General features: G+C 55.4%; 3 protein-coding genes, 2 long non-coding RNA genes and 2 other non-coding genes across 7 annotated transcripts; 2 read left to right on the top strand and 5 right to left on the bottom strand.

Moving 5' to 3' along the window:
* Nucleotides 1-342: 342 nt before the first annotated feature.
* Nucleotides 343-5,755, bottom strand: LOC137842509 (uncharacterized). The gene is made up of 3 exons (XR_011089089.1): nt 4,966-5,755; nt 3,628-3,860; nt 343-2,874 (listed from the first exon to the last, which is right to left on the bottom strand). It is a non-coding gene; the product is annotated as an uncharacterized lncRNA (long non-coding RNA).
* A 3,679-nt stretch (nt 5,756-9,434) lies between these two features.
* On the top strand, nt 9,435-16,262 carry DIPK1B (divergent protein kinase domain 1B). Its single transcript, XM_068656929.1, has 5 exons — nt 9,435-9,729; nt 12,208-12,342; nt 14,252-14,359; nt 14,544-14,720; nt 14,996-16,262. The coding sequence occupies exons 1-5, from the start codon at nt 9,667-9,669 to the stop codon at nt 15,806-15,808; spliced, it is 1,296 nt and encodes a 431-aa protein (XP_068513030.1). The 5' UTR covers nt 9,435-9,666; the 3' UTR covers nt 15,809-16,262.
* Nucleotides 16,263-18,398: 2,136 nt separating this feature from the next.
* On the bottom strand, nt 18,399-23,685 carry LOC137842634 (uncharacterized). Its single transcript, XR_011089128.1, has 6 exons — nt 23,481-23,685; nt 23,133-23,199; nt 22,356-22,424; nt 21,660-21,706; nt 20,707-20,759; nt 18,399-18,785 (listed from the first exon to the last, which is right to left on the bottom strand). It is a non-coding gene; the product is annotated as an uncharacterized lncRNA (long non-coding RNA).
* LOC137842877 (small nucleolar RNA SNORA17) lies at nt 22,178-22,310 on the bottom strand. Its single transcript, XR_011089261.1, has one exon. It is a non-coding gene; the product is annotated as a small nucleolar RNA SNORA17 (small nucleolar RNA).
* On the bottom strand, nt 22,756-22,887 carry LOC137842876 (small nucleolar RNA SNORA17). The gene has a single exon (XR_011089260.1). It is a non-coding gene; the product is annotated as a small nucleolar RNA SNORA17 (small nucleolar RNA).
* Nucleotides 23,686-24,753: 1,068 nt separating the features above from the next.
* MRPS2 (mitochondrial ribosomal protein S2) lies at nt 24,754-26,497 on the bottom strand. The gene is made up of 4 exons (XM_068657293.1): nt 26,416-26,497; nt 26,226-26,306; nt 25,987-26,116; nt 24,754-25,646 (listed from the first exon to the last, which is right to left on the bottom strand). The coding sequence occupies exons 1-4, from the start codon at nt 26,441-26,443 to the stop codon at nt 25,103-25,105; spliced, it is 783 nt and encodes a 260-aa protein (XP_068513394.1). The 5' UTR covers nt 26,444-26,497; the 3' UTR covers nt 24,754-25,102.
* Nucleotides 26,488-27,766, top strand: PIERCE1 (piercer of microtubule wall 1). The gene is made up of 3 exons (XM_068657294.1): nt 26,488-26,648; nt 26,732-26,804; nt 27,342-27,766. The coding sequence occupies exons 1-3, from the start codon at nt 26,578-26,580 to the stop codon at nt 27,525-27,527; spliced, it is 330 nt and encodes a 109-aa protein (XP_068513395.1). The 5' UTR covers nt 26,488-26,577; the 3' UTR covers nt 27,528-27,766.
* The last annotated feature ends 228 nt before the right edge of the window (nt 27,767-27,994 follow it).

The following is a 27,994-nucleotide window of genomic DNA, read 5'->3' as shown; positions in this document are numbered from 1 at the left end:
CACTTTTTATGGTAAAATCCCAGTCCCGTGGATGATAATGACTTCATCGGGGTGGGAGGTGGGCCTGGCAGCGTGCTGGATTTACACCCCTGGCGCTGCGGTACCGGTGGCATCAGCACAGCAGACTTCCCAGCTCCTGGAAAACCAGAGGAAAAGCGATATCCCTTCACAAATAACTCATCCCCTCGGCTCCCACGTGAGCAGCCACCAAAACCAGGGGCAGCTCGCTGCGTTTTCACCACCCCTCAGCAGCTGTCATGCCTGACCCAGCAGACAAGCTTTCTCTCTGTCGGAGAGAGCAACTCCCTACAACCGCCAGGCAATGACATCTCAGAGCCGGTCTCATGATCCCTGCTAACGCCACAAAGAACCCTTATTGTGTTAGCATCTCGGCATGGCATTAGATGAATCCCTCGGGCCCGCATCGCAGAGGCTGCTCGGCGAGCCTTGCTCCAGCGCGCTGCCAGCCTGGGAAGGCAGCGCCGCCTTTGCAGCCGAGCATGTGATGGCCTAGAGCGATCTTGCGTTATCCTCATGACTTTTGCTTTTGTTGACATGGGAGGAAAGTCACCGGCAATCCGTCACCGGGGTGCGTGCGAGCTGACCCACCGAAATGTGAGTTTCAATGTGAGTTTCAGCGTGGATGTGGTGCAGACGGCAAACGGCACTAGGAAATGCAGCACGGAGGGGACAGCATCACACGTTGCTTCGTGGATGTGGCTGTAATTCCCTCCTCCCCGTGCTCTCCAGCAGGTTACCTGGAGTGATGCAAACAGAACATTTAGCATTAGTCTGCAGCTCAAGGAAGGGGAGTGATTTCTGATGCCAGATTAGGAGGCAGACACGGGCCTGCACGTCAGCCAGCAGAGCTGTCCCTCTGGGTTATTTCATAAGGAAGGTGGTTGTGCTGACAGATGACGACAGCCCGTGTATGAACATTATCGTGCCAAGCTTCTTTACAGAGCAGGGCCCGCACACCCCAGTGCCACAGGGGTTGTGTCAGCAGCCCCAAGCCGTGGCCGACCCTGGGCAGAGGCAGCAGCAACCCCTCCCTGCCCGCTCTCGCTTCAGCAGCCAGAAGAAAGCAATTCCAAATGCTTATTAAAGAAAAAAATCAACTTACTAGATTGCGCTGCATGTTTTGCATATTTAAACTACCGACTGAATTATTTAGATGCATTGCAAGCGTACCCTGCAGGTAGTGTAGCTGAGCAGGGTCCAGAAACGCTGGCAGAAACGAGCACCCAGCCAGCGCTGAGCACACCACAAACTCTCAGCAGCAGGCGCTGCCTGTTCAGGTTGCGTGCAGTGCCCGGTGCCCTCGAGCATCCGCAGCAGCAGCCTGGAAAAGCTGCCTGAGATGAGAGTGCTCAGAGCAGAGCACGGTGCTGGGACCTACATGAGCAGCAGGGTCCATGCAGCATCACCGACGATGGGGTTTCTGTGGCTGCGTCTGCGAAACACCACAAAGCCCAGAGCGTCACCCGTTGGCTTCGGTCGTCTGATGCCTTGTAGTAACCTGGCGTTGTTTTTTTTTAACTCTTATTTGACTAAATGTATTGCTTCCCATGGAAACAGCGTGTGTGACCTCACTTGTGATGACTAGCTCCTGCCTGGAGAAGAAACGGAGCCGGTGAGAACGTCTCCCACGCAGGCAGCGCGATGAGCAGAGAAGGGCAGAGAGGGAAAGCACTTGGGAAGGAAGGAAGGAAGGGAGAAAGGAGAGACGTGTCCCTCGTTGGTTCCTGAGTGCCTGCCCTTGGCTTCTCCCAGTGCCTTTGGCAGCGCTGCCCAGCAGCCCGTTTCTCTTCGCCTCCTGCCAAGGGACGTGCTGAAAGCAGCAGCTGGTTTTGGTGACATTAAAAGCAGAGGGGGAGGGAGGGAGCGACCTGCTGAGCTTTGTTCTCAGCCCTGTCAAGGCACGCGCCGGTGACCTTGGCCCGGGAGCCCTGTGAGGAAGGACTGATAGCGTGGGCAGCACAGAGCCCCGGGGTGCTGAAGCACCCAGACAGCAACCTCCTGCTGCTGAGGGATGCAAAATAACCTCGCCTGCCAGAGACCTGGGAACCGTAAGGTGATCCACGCATCCGATCTAACCTCTTCTGGACCTCTGTCAGACTATCCATCCACGCACGGAGCCATCCTCTTCCCTCTTTTATTGCCTGTCTCAATAGCAGCCAACTGAGGTGCCTCCCAGAGGCTGCTGTGGCTTAAGTGTCACCTCTGTGTGGCTCAGGCAGGGGAGAGAAACAGCACGGCATCGTGATACCGATGTAATTACTCTGCTAGAGCTTGCTCCATGAAGGTACGGGTATAGATGGGTAACCTGGGCCATCTTTACCTCGATAAACAAGGCTGCCCTAAGGCTGACACTGCCTGCTGTGGGCTGCTCTGCCAGGCAAGGACGGCGGCTGAGAGCCGTTTGTGCAAAGGATGTGGGTTCATCCCCTTTCCGTCCCGCTCGCTCAGCCTAAACGGGCCCTGGGGCACCCGAGGCAAAGCTCACCCTGCCGTGGGGATGCTGTGACGGTGTTCCTGGGCTGCACCCACACTCACAGCCTTCCCTTTCCCTCCCCAGCTCTCAGGATGGCCGGGCAGAGCTTCAGGCTAACCCCAGCTGCCGCACGAGCTCCCGGTGCCCTGTGGCTGTGCTCCCTGTAGCTGTTGGGCTTTTAGGTATCACACGTCAGCGCTCTCATGACAACAGCGTAAGCACTCGGGGAGGAATTAGGATGTTGACTCAGTGTGGTTTAAATGCGAGCGCTGCAGTCACCCACCGGGCTACGAAGCAGGCGGGTTGCACAAGAAGCTGAAGGCTGGGACTGCCAAAATGCCCTGGCAGCGGGGCTGTGGATGCGCAGCCTCCCCTGCTCTCTGGAGAAAAAAAAAAAGGAGAAAGGAGGTTGTCCGTAAGAACGAGCAATTAAAAAGAAAAAAAATAAATAAATAAATTGCAAAAGTATGTTAGGTAACTGGTTTTCTTCACATAACCTTTACCCAGCTACAGATAACTATTGGGAAAGTGACTTCTTTATCTTCTCGGATGTTAGCTGCAGCCAGATGTGGTTTTATGGTCTCTCGTGTCAGGGGACCCAAGCACTTTGCACGTCTCACACCACAAGCTCCGTGGCAGCTCCGTGGCAGAGACCTGCAGAGAACAGCCCCGTGTCCTTTGGACACCCAGAGCTGCAGAGGTGGAGGTCTCGGAGCACAGCAGGACCAAAAAGGGCCAAGGGGAGCAGCAACCCCCTGCTGGTGTTTGCCGTTTGCTCCCCAGAGATGCCAGCCTCCCCACCTTGTCCCTAAACACTCCTTGCCAGGCTTCTGCTCCTGGCAGACAGCGCAGGAAACAGCAAACAGAAAAAATAAGAGGCTGCAAGATCTGCCTGCTGCATTTGCACACTGAGGCTGCAGAAGCTCCCTGCTCCCGATGCTCTGCAGGACCTTGCACCACGTGCAGCAGGCGGGGTGCTGGGTGAAACGTGAGTGCCCTGCACGCAGGGCACAGCCTCGGAAACAGAGCTGAAAGGTTGGGACCTTTTCTTTTTTATTTTTTTTTTTCCCCAGTTGCAATAGGATTCGGCTTTTCCCCAAATGTCATGTGTAAATAAATGAAATCAAACTGACCGTTTCTGATGGATTTTGTGCCGATGGAAGTGAGGGGGTGGTTGGCCCGGCTGTGCAGGGAGGGCAAAGTCACTGGCCCAAGGTTTCTCCTGATGGCCAACGTGGGACCAAAGAGGGGATTGCTCTATCTCCGTGTCAGAGACTCTCGTGTCAGGGAGCCACCAGACAGCAGCAGAACTCCCCCCAGCTGGGCTGGATTCGGGTGACAGCGCTGAGCAAACCTGCAGCTGGTCCTGCAAACAGGGATGGGAGAAGGCAAAGATTTAGGGAAGGGAATGGGTGGCTTCCTACGTGCAGTGCCAGGTGGCCAGCGGTGGCTCCTGCTATGGCCAGGAGCACCCCAAATGGAGGGGAATGCGAGTGTTTGTGGGTGTGTGAGTGTGTGAGAGCAGGGCTGAGGCTGTGCCGGCTGCTTACAGCTTGCGTGATCCTCCGAGTGTGCCTGCTGCTGGGAGGGCAGGCTCCCCATTGCCGCTTCCCCTGCTCCCTTCGAGCCCTTTGCCGTGGATGTGCGGCTGTAATTACAGCACAGATGAAGATCCCATTTCCCCAGGGAGCTGCAGTAATTACCACAGCGTAACGGCCCAGGAGGGTTGGAGCAGCGGGCCACTGGGGTTTGGGAGTGGAAGCGAGGCGTGTATGGAGAGGAAAGGGAAACTCTCTCCTCCGGGATCTCCATCCCCTCCTCCAGAAGGGCTTTTCCCTTGCTCTGAAGCATCCCTCGGTACATACACCCTTTGGACTGAGTCCACAAGTGCATTCAGAGCCCTGGGGGCCGGTCCTCAGGCCGCATGCAGGAGGCTGCAGCTCCATGCACAGCCCGAGCCCATCCCTGCAACAGCACAAACCTCTTGCAGCCAGCCAGGAGGGCAGGGGACCACAGCAACTCCTCACAAACCCCTCCAAAATCCAACCTGTCCTCCTGCTCCTGCGCAGAGGGCTCCCAGCTGCACTTGCTGAGCTCCAGCTCTCCAAGACGGGCTCCAGCACTTGCTGGGGCTGAGCGTAGGAGCTGATTAAGAAGAAAAACGGGCACACAAACACCCTGAGGGCAGGGAGGAGGGAGCAGTGCAGCCCGGGGCACTTTGAGCACAAAGAGCCTTCCTTGCAGACAGCCCCAAGCTCCCCGCAGGGCCCTGGGGGCTGAGCCACCCCACAGGGGACGAGCCCAGGCTGGGTGAGGGCTGGGACACCTCACGTTGCTGCCAGGCTGCACTGGATTTAGCAAAAGCATGATGTGAAATCAATACCCAGCAAGCGGGGCTTGTGAAACCAGAGCCCAGCTCCTCCTGGGGCACCCGCGTGGGATCAGGGCTGGGTGACACCGGGGTTGGGTACCTGGGGTCGGGTGTCACCAGCTCCCAAGCTGGACCCCTCTCTTTGCACAGCCTGGACGGAGCTGCTGGGTGCTGCAACCAGCTTGGGATCTCCTCCAAGTGCCGGAGTCCAACGCAAGGTGAACTTTTCCTGGCAGCCCTCCCTGGCTGGCTGCTGGAAACAAACCAGGCGCACCTCGGGAGGCTAAAATCCACACGGGGAACACGTCCGCGTGAAGCGAGCAGCTTGGCTCTCCGTGTTTCCCCTGTTATTGATTAATGCCTCTTAATGACTCCAGCTACTAAAAAAAGAACTAAAAATCTCGTCGTTGCCGCCTGTCACAGAAGATCAATGGAGCAGCATTAGCGAGAGACAGAGAGGCAAACTGTCCCGGGCGAGTTCTCTGCAGGAGCCGTCTCTGGGAGCAGCACGGCCGCCTGCTCGATCAATAGTTCATCACCACCTCTCCCCCTTGCTTGCTTTTTTTTTGTGAGCTAACTGGGCTGCAAAGCCCGCTCCCAGCTTTCCCAAGCACTGGATTATAACCGTCCCCATTGATCTGATATCCGCGGAGTGAAAGGGCCCCTTAAGCCAGCTGTCTGCGTCGGGAAAACTCAAGTGGCTGCGCAGCCGGGGTCAGGCCCTCATTAACGCCTGGGTGATCGGGAGCCCTGCTCACACGGCGGGTGAAACCTGCACCACGGCACTGGGGGCAGCCAATTAGGGCCAATTAGCCCTGATGAGCCCAGCCAAACCCATCCTCAGAGGTTTGCCAGGCAGCTGCATGCACCACCAGCACCTTGTCGTGAACCTAGGGAGTAAAGGGATCTCCCCAGCTTCTTAAAAACCCTTCCCTGCTGCACACGGAGCCTTCTCCTGCAGGCAGGTGAGATTAATAAACAAGCAGCACCTGGAAGAGGAAGGCTGATTTGTAATCCCAGGATCTCCATCCATCTTCTCCCAGCACTGCACCCTTAGAGGTGCTGTTGTATTTATCCGCTCGGACATGCCCAGGGCTGGGCTCGGGATAAAATCCACGTTTTGCTCCGTGTCAGCGCACCCCTTGCCACCACATCACCCAAAGGGGTTTCAGTAGCACCACAGGGTGAGGTCTGCCAGCCTCTGCCCTGCTGTGGATCCTTGTGATGCTGGGGAGAAGGCGATGTCCTGGCTCTTGTGGCCACAGGATCCCAGCTCCCAGGAGGCAGGGACGTGGGGATTGCCTGCGGGCACCAGCGAGCCAGGGATCCCCCGGGCTGTGCCTCCGAGCACAAGGCATGACGACGAATCGCTCCTCCGCCAGCTCAGCCCGGGCAGGGATCTGCTTGCTCAGCCTCCTTGTCCGTGCTCCTTTGCAAGCTCGTTTTTCTCCTCGGCTGGGAAGAGCCAGCGCTTGGTGCATGACAGAAATCCTAATGAGAGCAGCTCCCCTTCCACAGCCAGCGGGCACACCGAGCTCCTCGGGTCTGCCCACAGCCACAGCCACAGCCAGCATCCTTCGCCTCTGCCCCTCTGCTCCTGCCCACCCCAGACAGGGTCAGGGATGTCCCCAGGGTGTCCCCAGTTAAGGGACTGGTGGTGACTGGGAGCTCCCCCTCTCCCCAGCTCTGTAGGGCTGGGTTACAAAGAGCAGGAATTTGGAGAGGAAGCGGAGGGGGCGAGCACAGGACAGATGGGAGGGAAGACTGTGCTGGGGGTGGCAGGGCTGTCAGGCTAGAAGCACCAGAGCTGATTAGCATTTCTAATTATAAATCCTGTGCTCAGCCGCATCAGGGCCCGCCAGGAAGGCGGAGGCAGCTGTGGATGGCGTGTAGGATGAGGGTGAGCAGCCCCAAACCTTTACAGGGTGCACGGGAAGGAGCACTGGGACCCGATCCATCATCTCCCAAGCTGGGACTGACGGGGGAATCGCAGCCCCCAGGGGAAATCATGGCCGTGGGCAGCAGGGCTGGGGCCGAAGGCACCACTTGGAGAGGAGGGGACGTGGGCAGGGGGTGAGCCTGTGTCCCTCGGGCACTAGAGGGGCAAAATTCGGAGCTCATGTTTTGGTGCTGGGTGCCTCCCCTCCCTGCCCAGCAGTGGCATTTGGACGGGCTGTCCTTGGGCTGTCAACCAGAGCAGACACCCACAGCCAGGGGGTGCTGTAATTAATTAATTGAACAATGTGCTAGCACAGTCGGGTGCATGGTAAGGGGCAGCAAAGTTCTGTTATGGGGCCGGGGGTGCCCAGAGAGCTCCCTTTTCCCCGTGACGTGGCTCCAGGACATCCCCAGAGAGCCACTGTGAGGCGATCCCAGGTGATTGTGCTGCACGGGATGGGTTTAGCAGACATCAGCAGAGCTTTTGTGGGCTGAGTGACCCAGGAGAAACCAGAACACATTAATCAAAGGTGCGAGGGAGAGATTCCCATGGAGGAGATCAGCATCGATGGCTTTTGGCCTCCTCTGGATGCCAATGGATGAGGGGGGACAACATCCTCCCACCTCCATGCCACACGGAGCAGATCCACACGTCTGCCCTGGGGATTTTGGGGAAGGGGACAGAGCCCCTAGCCCAGGGCTGGGGGCAGCCCAAGCCATGGGAGCTTGCAGCAAAGCCAACAGCTCCGGGTGGTGCCCGGCTCTCCGTGTGCCTGGGATGCGAGCGGGGAGACCCCCACTGCCCTCGCTCCCTGCCTGGAAGATCAGCTCACATCACACCTGCAGAATTTGTATTACTCCTCTGATTGGATTAATTAATCATTTGGCAATAACTGCTCATTAAGCATTCCAACGATCAATACTAATCACCCAATTACTCGGCGTATTACAGCTCGGGAAGGTCTGCTCACTCCTAATTAGATTCTTTGGACAATCCACCCCCGAGCGCAGCAGAGATCCTCCCCGGCACTTGGAGCCTTGCAGCTTTGGCCCAGACGTGGCTTTTCTCATCTTAAACCCCAAGGACTCCAAGGAGGGTCTCGTCCTGAACATGTGCACCACGCTCGGCCCCAGAAATGAGGGAAATGAGGAGTTTGTTAGGCTACAGGGCACCGGAGCGCTCTGCCAGCAGCCCAAGGGTTTGCTCGGCCACATGTTGCATGCTGCAGGAGGCACCTGGAGCAAAGGGGGGAAAGAGCCAAAGGAGTAAAAGAGCGATTTCCCCATGGCTGCAAGGGAAAGCAGCGCGTTGCAGCCCCATGACCCCCAGGACCCTCCTCATCCTCACAGCTGGCTCAGCACCAAGCCCCCTTGGGGTGTCTGACACTGGGGTAAGTGTGAGCCCATGGGAACAGGCTTGGGACTGGGCTGGGGGCTCTGCCAGACCCTGGTCCTCGAAGGCATCATGGGGAGATCCCACAGCTGGGCACCCCTATCCCACAAAACGTCTCCCCCTGACACCCAGCGAGGCACCTCCTCATCCCCCTTATTCTCCAAATAACCGAACCCTCCACCAAAATAAAATAAAATAAAATTGAATCACTGCAGCTCTCTGTTACTGGGCTAATTAACACCAAAAATAAGCCGTGTAAACTCCAGAGAACCATCCTGGCTCTAGCAGAACACAAAAACCTGCGGGACGTGGGAGGACGTGATGCTGACCCGGCCCTGGCACTGAAGCAACGCTGCCGGCAGCGGTGGCACCGCACAGGGCGAGAGCAGCGGGGACGTCCTCGGGGCTAAAGGAGGCTGCAAACAAGCTGCAGCGTTCAGGGGCTGTGTGAAGCAAGCAGCCTGATATCAGAGGTCATCGTGAGACAAATTCAGACAGAAAGAAGCAATCTGAAGCACGGAAAAGGGGACGAACGGATAACCTGAAGAGCTGTTAATAGCAAAGCGAGGAATTAGCTGAAAAACGGCCTTGTGAGGAGTCTTCCCTGAGCGTTTCCCATCATATTTCTGCCTCTTTCTGCTGAGGCTGGCCCTGGTCTGTCTGCTCGGGGCCTGACACAAAGCAGCCCCTGTCTTGCCTGGAGCTTTCCCTGCCCAAACCCAACACAACCAGGGAGGGCGGCCACTGCTTCTGCTGCTGCTGCTGCCTCTGCTGCTGCTTCTACTGCTTCTATTGCTGCTGCTGCTTCTACTGCTGCCTCTGCTGCTGCTGCTGCCGGGCTTTCAGGAGGGAGAAATGCAAGGAGCGAGCGCAGCAGCAGCGATGGCTGCTCCTGGAGCTGGCAGGAGAATGCAGCCCCTGTGTTTAAATAAAAATAAAAAATAAAAAATAAAAATAAAAATAAAATAAAAATAAATAAAAGACCAAAGCAGCGCTGATGCTGCCCAAGGGGAGGCACCTCCGGGACCCCCCCGGATGCCCGGGGCTGGGGGACCGCCGGGACATCCCCGCCTGGGGACCCCCGGTGGCGGCTGGGGGGGGGCCGGGCTGATGCTGCTCGCTGCGGGGCCGGGCTGAGCCGTGCCATACCGAGCCGTACCGTGCCATACCGAGCCATACCAAGCCGGGGCTCAGCCCCCCGCCTCCCCGAGCTGTTGCGGAGCTGCGTGCGCCGCCCCGCGCCGAGCCGGGCGGAGCCGCGCCGAGCCGAGCCGGGCCGGGCCGAGCCGTGCCAAGCCGGCTGCGCTGCGGAGGGGCAGAGCGGGCGGCTCGGCTCGGCCCCCTCCATCCCCCCCCCCCCCCAAACCCGCTTCCCCTCCGTTTTTTCCTCCCGGTGGCCGGAGGAGAGGAGGGGGCCGCGGTCTCCCCGGCCATGCCCCCCGGTGCTTGAGGCCCGCGGCCGCCCGCAGCATGCGGAGGATCCGGCGGTTGGTGCACCTGGTGCTGTTCTGCCCCCTCTCCAAGGGCCTGCAGGTACAGCACGGGGATGAGCTGGGCTCGGGGGGACGGAGCCCGAGCCGGGGGGGACGGGAGGGGAGGGATGGAGGGGGCTCGGAGGTGCCCGTGCCCGCATCCCGGCACCGGCAGCGCACAAAGGGGAGCAGGGAGCGGGGGGCGCAGCTGGCACCGGGATGGGGACCGGCACTAAGGGACAAGGGGGTGGCATCGGGACACCCGGACCCGCATCGGGGTGTGGGGTCCGGGGAGCGGCACCGAGGGGGTTGCATAACCCGCGGCTCCGTGGGGCTATGGGGTGGGATGCTCCGCCAGGCAGCCCCAGCCATCTGGCCGTCCTTCCATCCATCCATCCATCCATCCATCTGTCCGTCAGGCAGCCCCATCCATCCCTCCTTCCATCCACCCATCCATCCATCCATCCATCCGTCCGTCCGTCCGTCCGTCCATCCGCCCACCCACCCCGCATAAATAACCGAGCCGGCCAACGCAGCAGTTGGAGCAGCACGGCCGACTCCTTCCCCTCGCTTTATTTCTGTTCCTTCTTATTTATTCATTAATGAATGAATTAATTTTCCCCCTCCTCAGCCACTGGCAGGAGCGCCCCAGCCGTGATGGGGCCGGGTGTTCCCCCTGCAGCAATGGGATGGGAAAGGTCCCGGAGCAGCGGGGTTATCCCTGAGGGATAGGGAAGGGGACAGAGGATGCTGGCAGGGGTGGGAGCAGAACCGAGAGCCCTCGGGGAGGGGGCTGTGTGGCCAAGGGGGGCATTTTGGGGGCTGGCACTAGCCGAGAGCCGGCTGTCACCTTCCCAGCCCTGCAGCCTGAGCAGCGGCTGCGTGGAGCCGTGCCAACGGGCAGGGGCCGGGCACTGGGACTGCCAGGGGTGGCCGAGCCCGTGGTGTCAGAGCTGTGCTGCTCCGTCTGGATTGCCTTTGAAGGCAGCTCTGGCCCCAAATCACTTCTACGCTCCTGGAGTCGCCCTAAATCTAAACACAGAGGCTCAAGCAAGCGGAGGGCAGCGGCCGCTGGTTTGTGCTCCCGACCCAGGCGGCAGGCAGGGAGCCCCGGGCCTCAAGCCTCAGCCCCCACAGGGAACTGTAACATCAGCCACAAATGCAAAATGTTGCCCAAACCCCGTGGAACTTCCCGTTGCAAAACATCCCAAAGCTTCCTGCTGCCTTCCACCCTCTGAGGGGCAATGTGCCACGCTCAGGCTTCAGTCCCGACCTCCCCTCCTGCCTGGGAAAGTGATGGGTTCTTGGTCTGAGGAAGCCAACGGGGATATTTGGGCTGTTCCAGGGCTTTATCACCCCAAAATGGGGGAAGTCCATCAACAGGTCCCTTTGCTGAGGGTTTGGTGGGTCACACCCCTGCTGCTGGGCAGTTTCGGGGGGTCTCCTACGCCCCAGGGACTCGTCTGACTGCAGCCACCAGAGCTGCCCTCAGCCCCTGGGTGCAGCCCTGTAGGAAAACGCCGCCGTCCTTTATGTTTGCCAAGTCCTCGCTGTGGCTGGGTTCTCTTCTAACAGGCGTTAATTAGCGGAGCACTTGCTCGACAGGCAAAAAGGGCACCACGGGCCGGCTCACGCTTGGGTATTGCCAATTAACCGTGCAAGGTGCCGTGATCTCGTCTCACACCCGGGCGGTTTCACGCTCCCGTTCACCCCGGCTGCGCTGCTGGCTGCAGCCTGGCACAGGAGCAAGTCAGCGGCTGTGCTAGGAGGTGTTTTAGAGTTGGGAGCAGTTTTGGAGGACAGGATCTGGACGTTTGGAGGACAGGGTCAGGACACGGAGCCCTGCAGCCTGTAGCGGTGCCGCATCCCCTCGGATCCAGTCCCAGCAGGCGTGCGGCACGCTGCGGTCTCACGGCCCGTGTGTGCGAGCAGGGCTTGGAGGCAGCCACCAGCCAAGAGCTCTGTTGGGCTGGCACGATGCAGGGACTTTGCACAGACCCCAGGAGAAATGGGGTTGGTCCCCTGCCCTGAGAAGCCACCAGGGACAGCACCGTGTGGTGCTGTACGGGCCACCAAACAGAGGGCAGCGGTGCTGCTGCAGGGTCAGACGGGAAAAATCGAAGCCAGGAGAACAAAATCATGCTGCGAGCCTCTATCATTAGCACAGGGCATCACCCAGGCACTTACAGGTTCGTTACCCAGGTGGGAGGACAAGCAGGGTCCCCATGGGCAGGAGGGGACCGCTCACTGCCCTGGCAGCGACCCTTTGCGGAGGGCAGCGGCTCCCGGGCGCGTGGATGCATGGCCGGAGGCTCCTCACAGCACTGTAATCTCCCTGCTCGTAGGGAATTTTAAGTGACCTACTTGCAGCAGGAGTTGCATAATAGGCTGCTGAATATACATAAAAAATGCTGAAGGTTTCATTGGCGCTTAGATTGGTTTGTGGGGAAAAGTTGGGGCCCGGCCTGCGCCCGGGTTGGGCGGCACCGAGGGGCACCCGCAGCCACCGACCTTCCCCCGTGATTTCTTTCCCTTCCAGAGTCGCCTGCCGGGCATCAAGGTGAAATACCTGCTGGTGGTGTGGCTGGGCATCTTCGTGGGCAGCTGGGTGGCCTACATGCACTACTCCTCCTACTCCGAGCTCTGCCGCGGCCACGTCTGCCGGATGATAATTGTGAGTGCCCGCAGCAGCACCGGGCACGGGGGTCCCGCTGCGGGGAGCCGGGGGGAGCTGGGGAGCTGCTGGCTGGGGCAGGGATGGAAGCGGGATGGGATGGGGGAGGTCATAGGAAGGAGGGAGGATGGGGAAAGGGAGCTCTGAGCTCGGTGCCGTGCTCTGCGCCATCGTGCCCAAACCCCGTGCCAAAGAGCTCTCCTGGCAGCTGCTCCCCCAGCTCCATCCCCGGCGGCACAGCGAGTTTTGTGGGCTGGGGAGGTGACCTTCTCCTGCCAGGGCGGTGGCAGAAGCTTTTAATGGGATGTTAGGAGGGAAGCAAGCCAGGCTCTGGCAGGTCGATGCCTGCGAGGGGAAGCTGCAGTGAGGGGGGAGCTGCGGGCGGGCAGAGCATCGCGCCGGGGTGCTCTGCAGAAGGAAAAAGGGAGCAGGCAGGCTGTGGGTGCACCTCTGTAACTGCTGTGCCCTACAGAAAGCAGCAGCCCGCATGTAGGGGAGACTCCGTGTGGGATCTTGGCTCAGCTGGGGCTGGTGAGGCGCTGGTGGCCAAGTGGGGACCCCCCTGGGTCCGCTTCGGGTGTCCTGTGGCAGGGCTGCAGGTCCCAGCGAGGAGCAGGACGCCGAGGCTCTGGCTGCAAACGCCTCGTTCATCAATCCTTCAGCAGCGAAGGGAGGCAGGAATTGCCATAACAACAGCAACGATCATTTAATTTGATTTTCTGCATGACTCCGACCACGGGGTCTCGGGTGCTAATTCCCGCTCTGAGCTTGGGATTTCAGACACCGTGTCCAGCCGCGGCCCGTGTGAGCAGGTCAAAGGGTTAATTCCCATCCACACTAAAAAAAAAAAAGGGAAAAAAAAAGGAAAAAAAGATGCTGTGAATTTCTGCAGCTCCTGTTTGCAGCCCCGAGGCTGTTGAGCCCTCGCTGCTGACTGCAGAGCTGCAGCCTCTCCTGCCTGCGGCTCGCCGACCGAGCTGCCCTGCGCGTGGATCACAGCCACCGTCTGGCCCTGGCCCTGCCGCCGCCTGGATCGGGGCCAGCCCATCTCACAGCACGGGCTGCTGCTCCCTGAGAGCGTCCTGAGCCCCTGCAGCCTCGTCCTCCCCCAGCCCCAGCCCCGCTGGGTTTGCAGCAGCAAATCCCCTCCAGCAGCACCTCGCCGACAGCAGCTAGGATTTGACCCGGCGATCCGCACAGCCTGCTTGCTGGAGCCAGGAGCCAAAAACCTCCTTTCCCCAGGACAGGACAGCCCCTTGGATTGCTCCCTGCCTGCGGGGAGCAGCCGGTGTCAGCCCAGCCTCGTTTTTCCAGAGGCACCAAACCCTCCCCAAAGGGTCCTTCCTGCAACTGCTGCGGGTTTTGCAGGGGCTCAGCCCCAGGTGCCCCCACACACCCAGCTCACATCTCCGCCGTTAAAAGCCTTGTTCTGGGGCCAGCAGGACTCCTTCAGTGTCGAAAGTGAGATTTTGGGTGGGATTTCTTCGGGAGGCACAGAGCAGGGAGGCTGGGGGGCACTGCAAGGGGCTGGACTCAGAGCAATGAGCGCTGCAGCTCCCTGACAAACCCACGCTGTCGTTCATCGGTGCGGGGCATTTTACCTCCTCAGCCTTGCCACCCCCTGGGCTGTGAGGGTGTTAGGGGGGAAACTGAGGCACGGAGCCATCCCAGCACCCGCTCTGTGGTGTACCAACACAGCCTGGGGGGACGATGTGGTCCCTGGCACCGCATCCTGGTGCTGAACCCAAGGCTGGGGTGATGCTGGGCTGGAAATGAAAACTGGAAAAACCCCAACTTCTGTATTTGGGATGCCCCAGGTGTCACGGGACACCCCCTTGGTTCCGAGGTGGATGGGGGAGCTGCACTGCACAGCCCCCGCTGAGCTCCTCTCTCTGCCTTCCCTCCCCAGTGCGACCAGTACAAGAAGGGGATCATTTCTGGCTCCACGTGCAAAGAGCTGTGCGAGGAGCACAGCCTCCTCTTCCAGCGCTGCCTCTCCTCCTCTCCCACCCAGCAGGTAGGTCTCTGCCCCGCTCCTGGGGCCGCCGAGCGGCTGGGGGTGGGTGCAAGTGCCAAAAAATGGGACCTGGGGGGTGTCCTCCTCCACCCAGCCACGCTTTTGCTCCTTGCCCATCACCGTTCCCCGTCAGGGTCTGGCTGCTGCTTTCCTCCTGCCTTTTTTCCCCTCTCCTGTGCTGCAGGTTTACAGCGGGCTGTGGAAGGAGAAGGAGGTGATCATCAAATGTGGCATCGAAGAGGCCCTGAAGGCAGACAGCAACCCGGCCTCGGTGCCCAGGAGGGATGTGGTGCTCTTTGACAAACCCACTCGGGGCACATCGATGGACGAGTTCAAAGAAATGCTCCTGAACTTCCTGAAGGTGAGCCAGGGTCCCTGCGGAGCCTGCCTCCATCCACTTGCTGCATGGAGGGCTGGAGGAGCTGAGAAATCCCCTCACCCCCACACGGGAATTGTTATTTCCAAGATTTCGGTGTCACAGCCCTGGAGGAGGCTGTACCAGGGGTTCCTGAACCCCGAGCTCGTCCTCTCCCAAGCTGGGCGCTCAGCTCTGCCCTTCCCCAGCTCAGACTCACGATACTGAAGCTGAACGCAGCGCTGCACAGCTCTGATGACACTTCTCTCCTTCTCTTCCAGTCCAACCTAGGAGACCAGCCCTCTCTGGCAGCCTTGGTGAGCCAAATCATCACCATGGCCGACGTGAACCGGGACGGGAAGGTGTCCTTGGCGGAGGCCAAATCCATCTGGGCGCTGCTGCAGCTCAACGAGTTTCTCCTCCTGCTCTCCTTGCACGAGAAGGAGCACACGGCCAAGCTGCTGGGGTACTGCGGGGACCTCTACGTCACGGAGAAGATCCCTCACAGCTCCCTGTACGGGACGGACGTGCCACCTTTCCTGCAGCCCCTGCTGCCCGCGGCCTTGCAGCGCGTCCTCCATCAGTGGGTGGCTCCGGCCTGGCCCCGGCGCGCCAAGATCTCCATCGGGCTGCTGGAATTCGTGGAGGAGATCTTCCACGGGACCTACGGCAACTTCTACATCTGCGAGACCAGCGTCGGGAACGTGGGCTACAACGAGAAGTACGACTTCAAGATGGTCAACCTGCGGAAGGTGGCGACGGAGATGGCCATCAGGGGGTTCCTGAAGGGCCGCCACTGCGAGCAGAACGTGGACTGCACCTACGGGCAGGACTGCACGGCCACCTGCGACAAGCTCCTGAAGCAGTGCAAAGGCGACGTGGTGCAGCCCAACCTGGCCAAGGTGTGCGGGCTGCTGCAGGACTACCTGCTGTACGGGGCCCCCCCGGAGCTGAAGGACGAGCTGCAGAAGCAGCTCCGAACTTGCATGACCCTCAGCGGCCTGGCCAGCCAGATGGAAGTGCACCACTCCCTCGTGCTGAACAACCTCAAGACCTTGCTTTGGAAGAAGATCTCCAACACCAAATATTCCTAACGGAGGGGTGGGGAGGGGGAAGCACAGCCCTGGGATTTAGATTTCGGATTTGAGATCTCGGAGCAAAGCCCAGCCAAGGGGCAAGGGCCTGCTTCTCCATCCTCTTCTCCCCCCGCAGGAAGCAACCCGCGCTCTCCGCAGGGAGTTCAGCGTAGCTGCAGCCCCGTCGCCTTCATGGAAAAACCAAATCCCGATGTCCACCACCATGGAGCCAGTCTGCAAGAGCATGCTGCGGAGCTGGGGGACCAGGAGCTGGGCTGAGGAACGGGCTGGGGGGGGAAAAAAACGACGCCACAGGAGGAGAGAAGGGAGCGGAGCCCAGCTGGGTGCCTCTCACTGTTCCTTGATTAAGAGGAAAGCAGTGCCGAAAGCCGAGAATGAATCATTCATGCTGTACTTGTCGCATCTTATTTTGATGAACATCTCTGATGTAAATAAATAGCTTTTCTGTGAATCACGCCAGTACATCAATAGTGCAACAGCAGCCCTTTGAGCACCAGCTTGCTTGCGAGCTAAAAAGGCGAAAAAGGTAGATTTTCCTATTCAGAAGCATCTCCCTAAGTATCTGAGTCAGCTACCATGAGATCCAGCTGCAACTTAGGCAGCGGATAAGCTGTCTTTTCCAGGGCAGAGAACCCTGGCGATTGTTTCACTGCTTTTTTTAAGTGCCTGACCCCGTGACAGTGATGCAAGGGCTTGCGTGAGGCTCTCCACCCAGCTGCTTCTGCCCTGTGGGCCCAAAGTGGCTGCTGGGAAGCCCAGGCCATTCCCCAGCGGGCCAGATTTTGGGGCATGTAAGGCCAGGACAGCTTAAAGGGAACGTAAGGGCTACCCTGTGCTCAGTTTGGACCAGCTACCACTAATTTGTCCTTCATTACTGCCCACCATCCTCAGCCACCTGTGCAAGGATGAGGCAACCTTTCCCTTTGATCCTCTAAGCCAGGCTTGCACTGCAGAGGTTAAAGATTAATGCCAGAATAATCCAGTGCTTCTCCCATCATCAGAATGAATTTGCAGGGACTCTTTTCGGCGGCAACCATTTGTTGGTCTGTGCAAATAGCACCAGGTCTCTTCGCCACAGGCTGTTTCCTTTAAACACTCGGCCTTGTGCAATCACGGGTAGAGAGGAAGAGTTTCTGTGAGCCACCCCGAGCTCGCTCTGCTCCCAGGACAATCGTATCGCTGCCGCTGGAGCACATATGCTGGTGCTCTTGCCAACAATTGCTCAGTGAAGTGGAGCGTGTATCTGAAGTACAATCATCGAGGGAAAAAAAAATACATCTGGCAGTATATATAGCCCGCGAAGGCAACGGGTAACGTCACGGCTGCAAATTTATGAGCCCTTTGGAGGAGAGATATCAGTATTTCCTTCTATTAGTTCCATAGGATCATCATTACCTCTCACTGTTATTTATGGAGGAAATGTTTCAGTGTCAACAGCGCTCTAAATCTAGCGCAGAGCCAGCCGAGCTTGCTCCCTGCAGAGGAGTCGGCTTCGCAGCATAATTCATCTGGGGTAAGGTTGAGCATTTGTAAGGTTTCTTCACTTGAAGGGTTGCGTGCTCCTCAGCCCACTGGAGGTGCCCTTAATTCAATATCAACATCACACAGCGAGGACTCCACCTCCACTAAGCACAGGTACAGGTTCCTGCACAGCACAGAGCCTTTGGGGGAAGGCAAGGACTGGAACCCTTTTAATGAGGCTCCACCGAGCTACCCCAGCTCCTCGTCTATTGTCCTGTATTCCCATGGCAACTAGCTCCACTGACAGATTAATTTTCTTCTGCCATTAGGAAAAGAAACCTAACAACCATGCCAAATCCTCTCATTTTCAGGACAGCCGTTTTTCACCCTCCCATCTGTTTGAAATCTTAAAAGTAAGTTTGGTCCTGATAAATGGCACTCCCACAACACTTCATCCCCACTGCTCCCTTCCCCAAAAGCCACACTAGATAAAGCAGCAGGTAAAACAAAAGAAAACAAATGCATTCTGTACTTATCCACATCATCCCAAGCATCAGAACCTCTTTATGCATTTATGAGTTGTTCAGGAGAAAGACAGCCCGTGTATTTAAGAGGCTTAGCTAAGACACTTCATTCAAATAAAGACTTTTGACAAAAATATCACATTACCATGTTATTCATCTGCAAACCCCCGGAACAGGGCTGGACACTCATTATGACACAGACCCCAAGAACCCAGTTTTGTTCATCACTAATACAACACACAAGTGTTTCCAAACAACTGATTATTGTTTGCAAGTTATGGTACAATGTGAAGTATGACTAAAGGCAAAGCTATTTTACCCTCGTAAAGCCTCCTTCCAACTTCCCACAGCAGTTGGAAAAGGACGAAGAGCTGAAACAGTGAAAGGCTGACAAACGGATCTCAACAGATGCTGCTGCTTGAGCAGCACGGTAGATTTAAGAGTGCTAGAAGAGAAACTTGCTTCTTAACTCAATCCTATGTTTCATTCTTCAAGGTTGAAAAAATATTAGTTCTCATCTGCACAGGTAAGTCCTAAATCACAATAGTTTACGGTATTACTTTGGGTTGTACTATTACACAAGCATAATTCAGACTTGTAGGTAGCGTTTTTATAGTAGTTTTATTTTAAGCCTCTTCAACCATATGGAGAAAACGCATCAAGACAACAGTGCTTCAAAACATGGGCGTGAATATTTTCACATTGCGTGCGAGCCAAGATCATTGGCAGAAATTGAAGCCTACAACTTTTAAGGCTCTTCATCAAGAGTACATGAAAAGGACACTTGGAGCTATACATTTGAGTTCACACGTTACAGCAAACATTCAGAGCTACATTTAAGCAGCACTGCATGAGCTTTCCCTGGCTGTAGTTTGCTTGAACCATGTAAGAAAAGATGAAGCTTTAGGAATCTTCAAATGGAGGCACTTCTAAACTGTTTCTTTTGCTGTAGCCAGGTTTGGGAGAAATTTTAAAATTCAAGACATGATCTGCAAATAAAAAAAATGCACAAGATGTTAGACAAGAACTTCAAGTAAATACAGCCAGCAAGAGTTAGCAATAAACATTAATCCTAAAAAGATAACTAATCCATACCATTGAGACTCCTGCTGCTCACTATGGTGTAGTATCTAAGCTCAAAAATTATACTTCAGTCCAGAAAAAAAAACAACACATGAACTCTGCAATTCACTGGCTGAAACCACTGCAGTCAGTGGAAGCTGAGCACCTGAAAACTTGCGTGGATCAGACCTAAAGCAGTGACAGAAGGCACTAATAAATCAGGCTACTTTAGGAGGTTCTGTGCCACTGCATCAGGAAGGTTTTGAAGTACTTTGGTTGCCCTTCAGCTCCCTAAAACTCAAAGGCGAGCTTGCCAACCCCAGTGCAGAGGCAAGCTATTAATAATGCAAAGGAAGAAAAGCTGGGCTTCTTCCAGTGCTCAAAGCCATGACATGAAACAGCTATAAGCAGTGACGGTAATATACATTTATTTATTTATTTTTAATCAGAACCACTTTGATACAAAATATTGATCTTTTCCAAAGCCAAAAGCTAGGTAATTCTTTCGATAAAGAAATACTCATAGCCCAGGATTGCTGCTCAGTCTTGGGAAGATGGTTAGCAGCAAATGCCATTGGGAAAATTTTAATAGATGTTCTTTCTATGCCTCACAGTAAAGGTCTGAAGAGAGCCTCATTAGGTACTCGCTACCCCTACAGGACCCTTGATGTGAGTGAAGTCTAATGAAAAAAATCCATTACGTATTTCAGCGTTAAAAGAAGTCAGGAAATTTAAATGGAAGAGTCGCATCTTAAGGCATGCCTCCCTGCATACCCATATCCCCAACAACCTTATTAGCATTCTTTTCCAACACCACTGCTGGTAGGCAGTGACTTTTCCCAATTAAATGGCTCATTTTGCAGCCAGCAGCTACCCGCTTGGTTAATGGCACCTTTGGCCCTCATAATGCCCATTTAATGAGGACATTTTCCAACATTTAGCACTGCCAGATTTTGTCAAGCTATTAGTCACCGCAAAACCTCAAGAGTTTCACAAAGCTACATGTAGCCAAAGCTTCTCTCACTTCCAGCATGCTAACATACAAACACAGCAGAAAACAAGTAAAAAGTTGCATTGTTCCCAATGATATTTTTGCTTTTTCTGTAATGTGTTACCAGTTAGACCACGATAAACAAGGAAGCTGCCTCTTGTCTCAGGAAGCACTCCCTTCTACATTTACTGAAAGACATTGTAATCTTTCTTTTTATTTCTACAGAACATCTAAGACATCTCGTCACTTGCAGATTTGTGACATTTTTTCCAGTAGCATTGTGTCAGACTGCAGCAGGAGACCCTGTTTTGATCATTTCTGACACTTTACAACACAGAGCATGTTCTCAGCAAATTGTCTTTGATTAAACAGCACTTCACTGTACAGACTCTTACAGCAAGTGCTGTGCTTTACTGCTGTTACTTCTATAACATTTATTAACATCAGCAATATGAAATTGCATAGCTCTTATCTGTGTCAATGACAAAGTAATTTTCATCTGTTGAACTTCTGGTTTCTCAAATACCTAAAAAAAAGATTTCTACAGGAACACCTCCCCCAACCAACTCTTACATGCACAATCACTTTTTTTTGTCTGCTAAGTTCATGTGCATGAGCTTAATTCCAAAGCACTCCACCTACAGTGCAGGTTTCTCAGAGAAAAAAAAAGTGAAAACCCTGAATTTTAAATGCACACTTCTGGAAAGATCTTAACATGCCACCTTGAGCAAGTTTTTGATTTGCACATGTCCTGTCAGAAGACAGAGGGGCAAGATGTACCAACCCAAAACACCTACCCTGACGCTGCTTTAGTAACACACTGATGTTTGTGTATGTTTCCAAGAGATAATACTTACCTTCAATATTTGATGCAAACTGCAGAACAACTCAGACCCGTTCTCAAATGCAACTGTAAGAAGAAAAAACATCTTAAGTTGTTTTTGTTTTTTTAACTCACCAAAGCAAGCATGATTTTATAGCCACACTTTAGAAGATTACCAAAGGTGCTGATTGCATCTTTTGGTCAAGCTGATTAGCACCCTTGCTAGTCAAGAAGTTGTTGGCTGAGAGTTCAACAAATGTTAGGGGAAGGTTACCATTTTCTCCATATCCTGAATCCACACCCAACTGCTTCTAGACCATGCCAATACTTTGAAAACAACCTCAAGTGCCTGCTTCCCTCATCTACTCCACTCCCAGGTAGAGTGGATTCTCAATATCCACATGCTAAAACCCTGCAAAACTCAAGAGCTGCATTATATTGCTATCCTCCCTTTCCAGATGGAACAGACATCAAAGCAAGGATGTCTCACAGGCCACAAAGGACTGCGTTCAAGGCAAAAATAGAACTCAAGGATAGAGTTGTCACTTCTGTTTGTCCTTGCAAAAAAAAAAAAAAAAAAAAAAAAAAAAAAAAAAAGGACCTTCCTCCCCGATGTGATTAAAGCTGACATCATTCTAACTATCTTTCCAAGGAAATTTGCTCCATCTTCCGCTGATTCTCTCTCGAGAGGTACACATGTGAACAATGTCAAGTTAAAATCTCTAGCAGTTGCAAGTTTCAGGCACAGGAAGCCCATTCATCTCCTCCCCCTAATGATATTAAGATGTCATGACATCAAACTCTCCAAGGAGTCAGGACTATTAGAATAAATACTGGAGTTGGCCATCCCTTCATGCCAATAAAAGACATGATATACAAGAAACCCGAATTAGCTTTCAACACAGAACATGTTAGTAAAATATACGTTAAGTTCTAGCCAAAACTAAAATTCAGTTGCTTTTTATCACATAGATTCCAAAGCCTTACCTTTTTTCTGTGGAAGTGTCTTCTCAAACAACTGCCTTCATAATTTCCTATTAAAGAACAGATGGTAATTAGATTCATAGCAAAAGAGATCAAAAGCAAGAAAAATGGATGTAAGCCCCAAGTTAAACGACTCTAAGGAATTTTAAAGAAGCAGTAGCTAACTTGGAATTCAGGCTCAGTGTCCTCCCTCTGCCTCATTCTTAGACAATGCAGCAGAAAAAAAGCAGCCTGGAAAGAAAAATACTCTTTGCAGCCCGGTATTTCCATGGAAGCAGAGCAAGACACCAAGGAAGCTACTGAATTTTCAAGACTGCAGCTCAGCATAATGAGCACACAGGACTGCTGACATTTGGTAGTAGATAAGTCAGTCACATCTCTCATCTGCTACACAAACAAGGTGTTTATTGAGAATGACTGTCACACCGACAGATAGGACTAGCTTCCGTACCCTGTTCCCTACACAGCTGTCCAAACTGCAAGATTTAAGATTAACATTAAAAAAGAGCCAGCTAGAAAGAAGTGTCAGGTTGCTCGCCATTTCTGAGTGCTCACAGGTTTCAGAGCACTAGCAAAGACGTCGCCTTTTCCTTTCTGCCACCTAATGACACAAACATGGCACTACAGCCACATCTGCAACACGACTGGGGCAGGGCATGGAGCCTCTCAGCACATGAACTCGCATCTGCAACTGCTCACCTCAGGTCTTGGAGAAGACCTCCCATCTTGGATAAGACCTCCTGGGTCTGCCACTTCACACACCTTTCTCTGGAAAAGGAGAAAATACATAAAGAATTTATGATAGCTACTTAGGCATGCTTCAAAGCCTGGTTATATGGTTATTTTCACTAAGAAATTGAAGGGCCCAGTAAAAGAGAGGAGCTGAAGAACTAAATGCATAGTGTGGGCATATTTTAGACAGCATTAGGGTTGGGGCTGCCAGCATGCAACCCCCCAAGACTTGCACATTTAATACAGCACATACAGAACAGCTTTCTATTATACTACATAGAGCTCTCACACTTTACGCAATTAAAAAAAAAAACAACAGGAGAGATTTAGTTTCTCAGAAGCCTCCTAACGTAACCAGCCTATCTGCAGTGTCAGGCTATCAATCACTCGAGTGCTCACGGGTTTTGGAACAAGCGAGCGTAGAACATAGCCTGTCTCTCTCTGCCACCTAATGACGCGGAGGTGCCACAGCAGCCACCTTCGCAACGCCTGTGGCAGGAAGCAATTTCAAAAAAAACCAAGCACACAAAGACTGAAGGGCTGTATTATGGGTATTTATAACAACAAGATTCTATTGCTTCCTCCTAAAGTTGTATTAGAAAGGTATCTGGTGCAGATAGTGACACTAAATGTAGCTCAGCACTTATATAAGTTTATGAGGTGCCTGAAACTCGTTTGCCAGCAGCAATTAGCTTTCCCTCACAGCTTGGGACCTGGAGAGGCCTCGTGTTCAGCGTTACTTACCCTTGGTGTTTCATGCTGGAAGATCTTCCCCATGCTGAAAAATCTCGCTCATTTCACTCTCTGCCTTCTGCAAGGGAACAGGAAGAGGCATAAAAAAACGAGTATGAATGCGATGCTTTGCCAATTACACAACAAGCTTCTTTCTGAGCTATACCACTTAACAGCATCTCAGGAAAAAAAGATTAAAACCAAAAAATGTAACTTGCTAAGCAGAAAATTACTCGAATCTTTAACGTTTAAATCCCGAGGAGGCCACAGGCCTGATTTCCGCCCCCACAGCACACCCCAACCACGCTCCCTGTCCCCCCCGATCCCGGTCCCCCCTCATCGCCCACGGCGGCTCCCGACCTTCATCTCCCGGCTCCTTCCTCCTCCTCCTCCCGCCCGGGCCCCCTCAGCGGCCATCCGCGGGGCCCCGTGGCGGAGCTGAGGCGCCTCTGCAGCTCGGTGCCGGCTCCCAGCACCATGGCGGGGCCTCCCCGGAGCCCCCTCATCCCTGCCTGGCCCCGTTCCCGCTCCTCTCCCCGCTCCCCGCTCCGAAAGGCCGGGCCCGTGCCCGCCTCCCGCTTATAAAGGGCGGGCGGTGGGGACGCCCCGTGAGGGACGCGGCCGCCGCCTGCCGGGCCGGAGGGCGAGAGGCGGCCCCTAAAGGACACGGGGAGATGGAGGCAGGGGCTGTAGGGCTGGAAAAGGCCTCCAGGATCTGCTGGTCCAGCCACCAGTACCACCACTGAGCCCTGTCCCCAAGCACCGCGTCCAACCTCTCCTTGAACACCCCCAGGGATGGGGACTCCACCACCTCCCTGGGCAACCCGTCCTGATGTCTGACTGCTCTTTCTGAGGAGAAATGTCTCCTCATTTCCCACCTGAACCTCTCCTGGCACAACCTGAGGCCATTCCCTCTGGTCCTGTCGCTGGTTATCTGTGAGAAGAGGCCACCCCCAGCTCCCCACAGCTTGCAGAGAGCAGTACTTCTCCAGAAGGAAGGCAGGAGAGCATGGGAAAACTACATGCTTAGTTTATCTTTCTCCACTCTTCACAAATGGTTACGTATTTTTTAAGTTTGGCACTATAAAAAGGTAAAAGAATTCATAAAAAAACACCTGAGTGGGAGAAAAGCATGTTTAGGTAATTATACAAATCAACCTCCGCTTTGGGTAGGTGAAAGAGCTACAAATTGTCACCTTCTTCTGGAAAGAGAGAGAAGAGGCATCCGAAAGTTCGGGTTCCCACTCAGCAGGGTCACAAAATCAGGAGCTTTATTGCTGTCATTGCTCTCATGGGGACACTGGGACACCTTCCCCAGGGGCTCTTCCCCTCCCTGTGCCTGACGTCCACACTGTGGGGCTGCCCTAAGGCCTCCATAGAGGCACAGGGCATGTTATGGGCTGGGTTTCCCTTTTCTTTGGGAAAAAGGGAAACCTTTTATTTCTTTTCATCAGACCGTTGTGGTGGATGCTTGACCCCAAGGGGCCCGACACCCCCGTGATGCACAGGCCAGCTTTGCACAGCCCCCTGCCCCCTGAGGGTCCCCAGGATGGAGCACCAGCAGCCCATTTTTCCCTTCATCTTGTGAGCATGAATGTTTGCCAGAGATTTCCCCACCATCACATGTAACAGGAAGAAAGAAAACCCTTTATTTGTCACACAAAGAGGTGCACGATACACGTGGTTTCATGCCAGACCGTTAGCTCGGGAACAGGACGGCCTCAGGGCAGAGGTGCCTCCTTGCAACAGGGCCAAACAAGGACAGAGCTGAGACTGGCCCTGCTCCATCTCCCCTCGGAACGCTCCAGCCAAACTATTTCTGAGCTGGAGACATCCCTCAGCACTGCTCTGCTGAAAGCTGGTGCTCTGGGTGCAGGACCAGAGTGATGCTGTGGGTGCAGCACCCATGGGAGCAGAGCAGGACACCCATTTCCAGCTGCTGGGCACAGTCACGCCTGCCCCTAGGCCAGCACGAAGTGGCTCTAATTGTCCTCTTCTTTGCTCTGGAGCTTGTGGAAGACCTCCCTCTGCTTCCTGTAGTCCTTTGCACGAATGATGGTCATCTTGAAGAGCTTGCAGTAGAGCTCCATGGCGCTGGGGCTGTCGTCGTTCCCGGGGATGGGGTAGGTGATGAGGCAGGGGTTACAGTTCGTGTCCACCACCCCCACCGTGGGGATGTTCATCTTGGCGGCATCCCGGATGGCCACGTGGGGCTCGAAGACGTTGTTGAGGCTGCTGAGGAAGATTATGAGGTCGGGCAGGCGGACGCCGGACCCGAATTGGATGTGGGCGTTGGTGAGCAGGCCGCCCTGCCAGTAGCGCGTGTGCGCGTACTCCCCGCACTCCTTTGCCGTGCTCTCGACCAGGTGGCAGAACTGGCGGTTGCGGCTGATGAAGAGGATGATGCCCTTGCGGTAGGCGATGTGGGCGGTGAAGTTGAGGGCCAGCTGGAGATGATCCATCGTCTGGTCCAAGTCGATGATGTCCTGATCCAGGCGGCAGCCGAAGATGTAGGGCTCCATGAACCTGCGGGGGCAGAGGGCGGGCGACACACGGGGCCGTGGGGCTACACCGAGCAGAAATTCCTGGCCCCACACCCCAACTCCCAGCCGACACCAGGGCTGCTCTCTGCATCCATCCGTGTCTGTCCCACCTGGGTGCAGAGGGGCTGCGGGTCTGACACCTTGCTCAGCTCGGGGTCCCTGCGCTTTTGTAGGGCACGAAACGGGGAAATGGATGGAAAAGGGGGGCTGTGTGAGCTGCCCCAACCCCTGCCTGGCTCGGTGCCACCTCCAAAGGTGTGTGTAGACTGTGGACACACTCCTGATGTGAAAAAGTGCCGGATCACGAGACGGGCAGCACTCACCTATGCCGACAGCCCTTTTTGTGCCCCAGGTGCACCCGGGCGTTGAAGAGATCCTTCATGGAGAAGAGCTCCTTCACGTTGAAGAAGTCGGGGTGGCTCAGAGGCTCGCTCAGCAGCCCGTCACCCGCAGCTGCGACAAGGACAAAAACCCCAACCATCGCTCCCAACCTCCTGAGCTGGCAGGGGCAGGAGCAAAGCCCCGGGGCAGGGGGAAGGGACCGGGGCTCGGCAGCACTCACCGGGACCGGGGGACCGGGCGGCTGGGGCCGGGGCTGGGACCGGCACCGGGGCCGGGAGGCTGCTGTAGAGCCGGGGGGCGGCTGCGGGGAGAGAAGGACAGCGGTCATACTGCCGGGCACGGCTCGGTTTAGCCCGGTTTCGCCCAGTTTAGCCCAGTTTAGCTCGGTTCAGCACTGCCCGAGCCCTCACCTGCCCGCAGGATCCGCGGCAGCGCCATGATCCGATCCCGTGGGAGGAAGAGGAAGAGGAGCGGAGCCTTCCGCTTCCACCGCCCCACGACCCCCCCGTGCTGCTGCCCCCCTCCGGTCCCTCCCGGTCCCCCCAGGTCCCTCCAGGTCCCCCCCAGTCCCCATGTCCCGTCCGGATGCCCCGGGAGTCCCCGGCTCCCGGTACCCGGTACCCCCGCACCCCGCCGGCTCCCGGTAAGCGCAGCCCCGGCTCCCCCCGGCCCCAAACCCTCCCCGGTTCCCCCCCGTTTTGATGCTCTGTGTCCTCCCCCCCGCAGGCAGCAGCACCCCCTGTACCGGACCAGCAACCAGGCCTATGGCAGCAGAGCCCCCACGGTGCACGAGGTGCCGGTAGGTGCGAGCCCGAGCCGTTCCCCGGGGTCCCGGTGACTCCAACGGGTCCCGGCCACCCCCTTGGGCCTCCTGGGGGGGCTTTTGCCACCCTCCCAAGGCTCGCGAAGCCCCCCCCCCAGTTCACAAAGCCACCAAGTTTGGTGGAAGGGAGAGCTGGTGCTGGCACACTGAGCTGGAGCATCCCAAGGGTCTGTGGTTAATGACACCACGCTGCCAGTGCTGGGTTCATTTTCTTCTTCCCAGGTCCATGTCCTCCATAAAAGCTTCCAGGCCAAGGCAGAGCAAACCTCCCTCCTGCCCCAAAGCAGCCAGGCTAGGAGGTTTTGGTGGCCACATCTCAGAGATGGCATTCAGCAGCCACTGGCAGACCCAGCAGCTCTGAGCCATCTCAGACCCCCATCCCATGACAATGAACTCCTTGAGATGCCTTGAGATGAAGAACCCTTACAGCTTTGTCCAGACTTGTGCAAACTGCAGGTGCTGCTGCTGTTGGTGTGTAAATCATCTCCTTTCTCCCATTTCTCCTTCCCACAGACCACCTTGCACGTCACCTCGCACACGTTTTCAAACACTCTGGGGCAGTGCGGCATGTACAGGGACAACGGGCTCAACACCTACCTGGAGAAGAGCCATGTCACCGGCCCAGACAACTTCATCACCCCCTATGACACCCTCAACTTCCACCCCAGCTACAACGCCAAGGGGCCGTCGCACTGTTAGAGCTGCAGCACCAGCAGCTACAATGCCAAGCCACTTCAATTTAGTGCTGGCTGCATAGGTAAAAAAAATAAACATCCCCCCCAAAAACAAACAGGCAAACAGCACTGACCTTCCCCTAAATCTGTTGTCACAGCAGAAATGTGTGTAAGCAAGCTGTATGACATCCACGGTGTTGAGAGAGTCCTAATCTAGTGTTTCGGAGCTCTTGTCTTAATAAAGAAGCACATGCAGGAAAATAATGTTGTTCTGAACTCCCGTGAGTACACAGCAACGCTGTGGCTGCTAGCTGGTGTCCCAGGCCATGCTGCTCTGCCACGCAGCTGTTATTTTTGGACAGGCATTGTTGCTCACCCAATAGTGATTCTCTGCTAAGATAAGCAGGGAAGGGGGCAATTACTTCTCTCCAATCACTGGAGTCCGTGGCATCAGCATTGTGTCTGCTGTGAGGAATCCACAGCACTTAAGTA

Source organism: Anas acuta, chromosome 20 (genome assembly GCF_963932015.1).
Source record: "Anas acuta chromosome 20, bAnaAcu1.1, whole genome shotgun sequence".
NCBI classification, from domain to species: Eukaryota; Metazoa; Chordata; class Aves; order Anseriformes; family Anatidae; genus Anas; species Anas acuta.
The sequence above is the reverse complement of the archived record's forward strand: the minus strand, read 5'-3'. Positions and strand labels throughout refer to the sequence as shown.

Excerpts from the sequence above, each read along its gene's own strand:
- DIPK1B (XM_068656929.1), top strand. The coding sequence starts at position 9,667 with ATGCGGAGGATCCGGCGGTTGGTGCACCTGGTGCTGTTCTGCCCCCTC. Across the intron at positions 14,360-14,543 it reads CCTCCTCTCCCACCCAGCAG|GTTTACAGCGGGCTGTGGAA; the intron begins GTAGGTCTCTGC and ends CCTGTGCTGCAG. Across the intron at positions 14,721-14,995 it reads TGCTCCTGAACTTCCTGAAG|TCCAACCTAGGAGACCAGCC; the intron begins GTGAGCCAGGGT and ends CTTCTCTTCCAG.
- MRPS2 (XM_068657293.1), bottom strand. The coding sequence starts at position 26,443 with ATGGCGCTGCCGCGGATCCTGCGGGCAG. Across the intron at positions 26,307-26,415 it reads GCCGCGGATCCTGCGGGCAG|CCGCCCCCCGGCTCTACAGC; the intron begins GTGAGGGCTCGG and ends CTCTCCCCGCAG. Across the intron at positions 25,647-25,986 it reads AAAAAGGGCTGTCGGCATAG|GTTCATGGAGCCCTACATCT; the intron begins GTGAGTGCTGCC and ends CTGCCCCCGCAG.
- PIERCE1 (XM_068657294.1), top strand. The coding sequence starts at position 26,578 with ATGTCCCGTCCGGATGCCCCGGGAGTCCCCGGCTCCCGGTACCCGGTA. Across the intron at positions 26,649-26,731 it reads CCGCACCCCGCCGGCTCCCG|GCAGCAGCACCCCCTGTACC; the intron begins GTAAGCGCAGCC and ends TCCCCCCCGCAG. Across the intron at positions 26,805-27,341 it reads CCACGGTGCACGAGGTGCCG|ACCACCTTGCACGTCACCTC; the intron begins GTAGGTGCGAGC and ends TCCTTCCCACAG.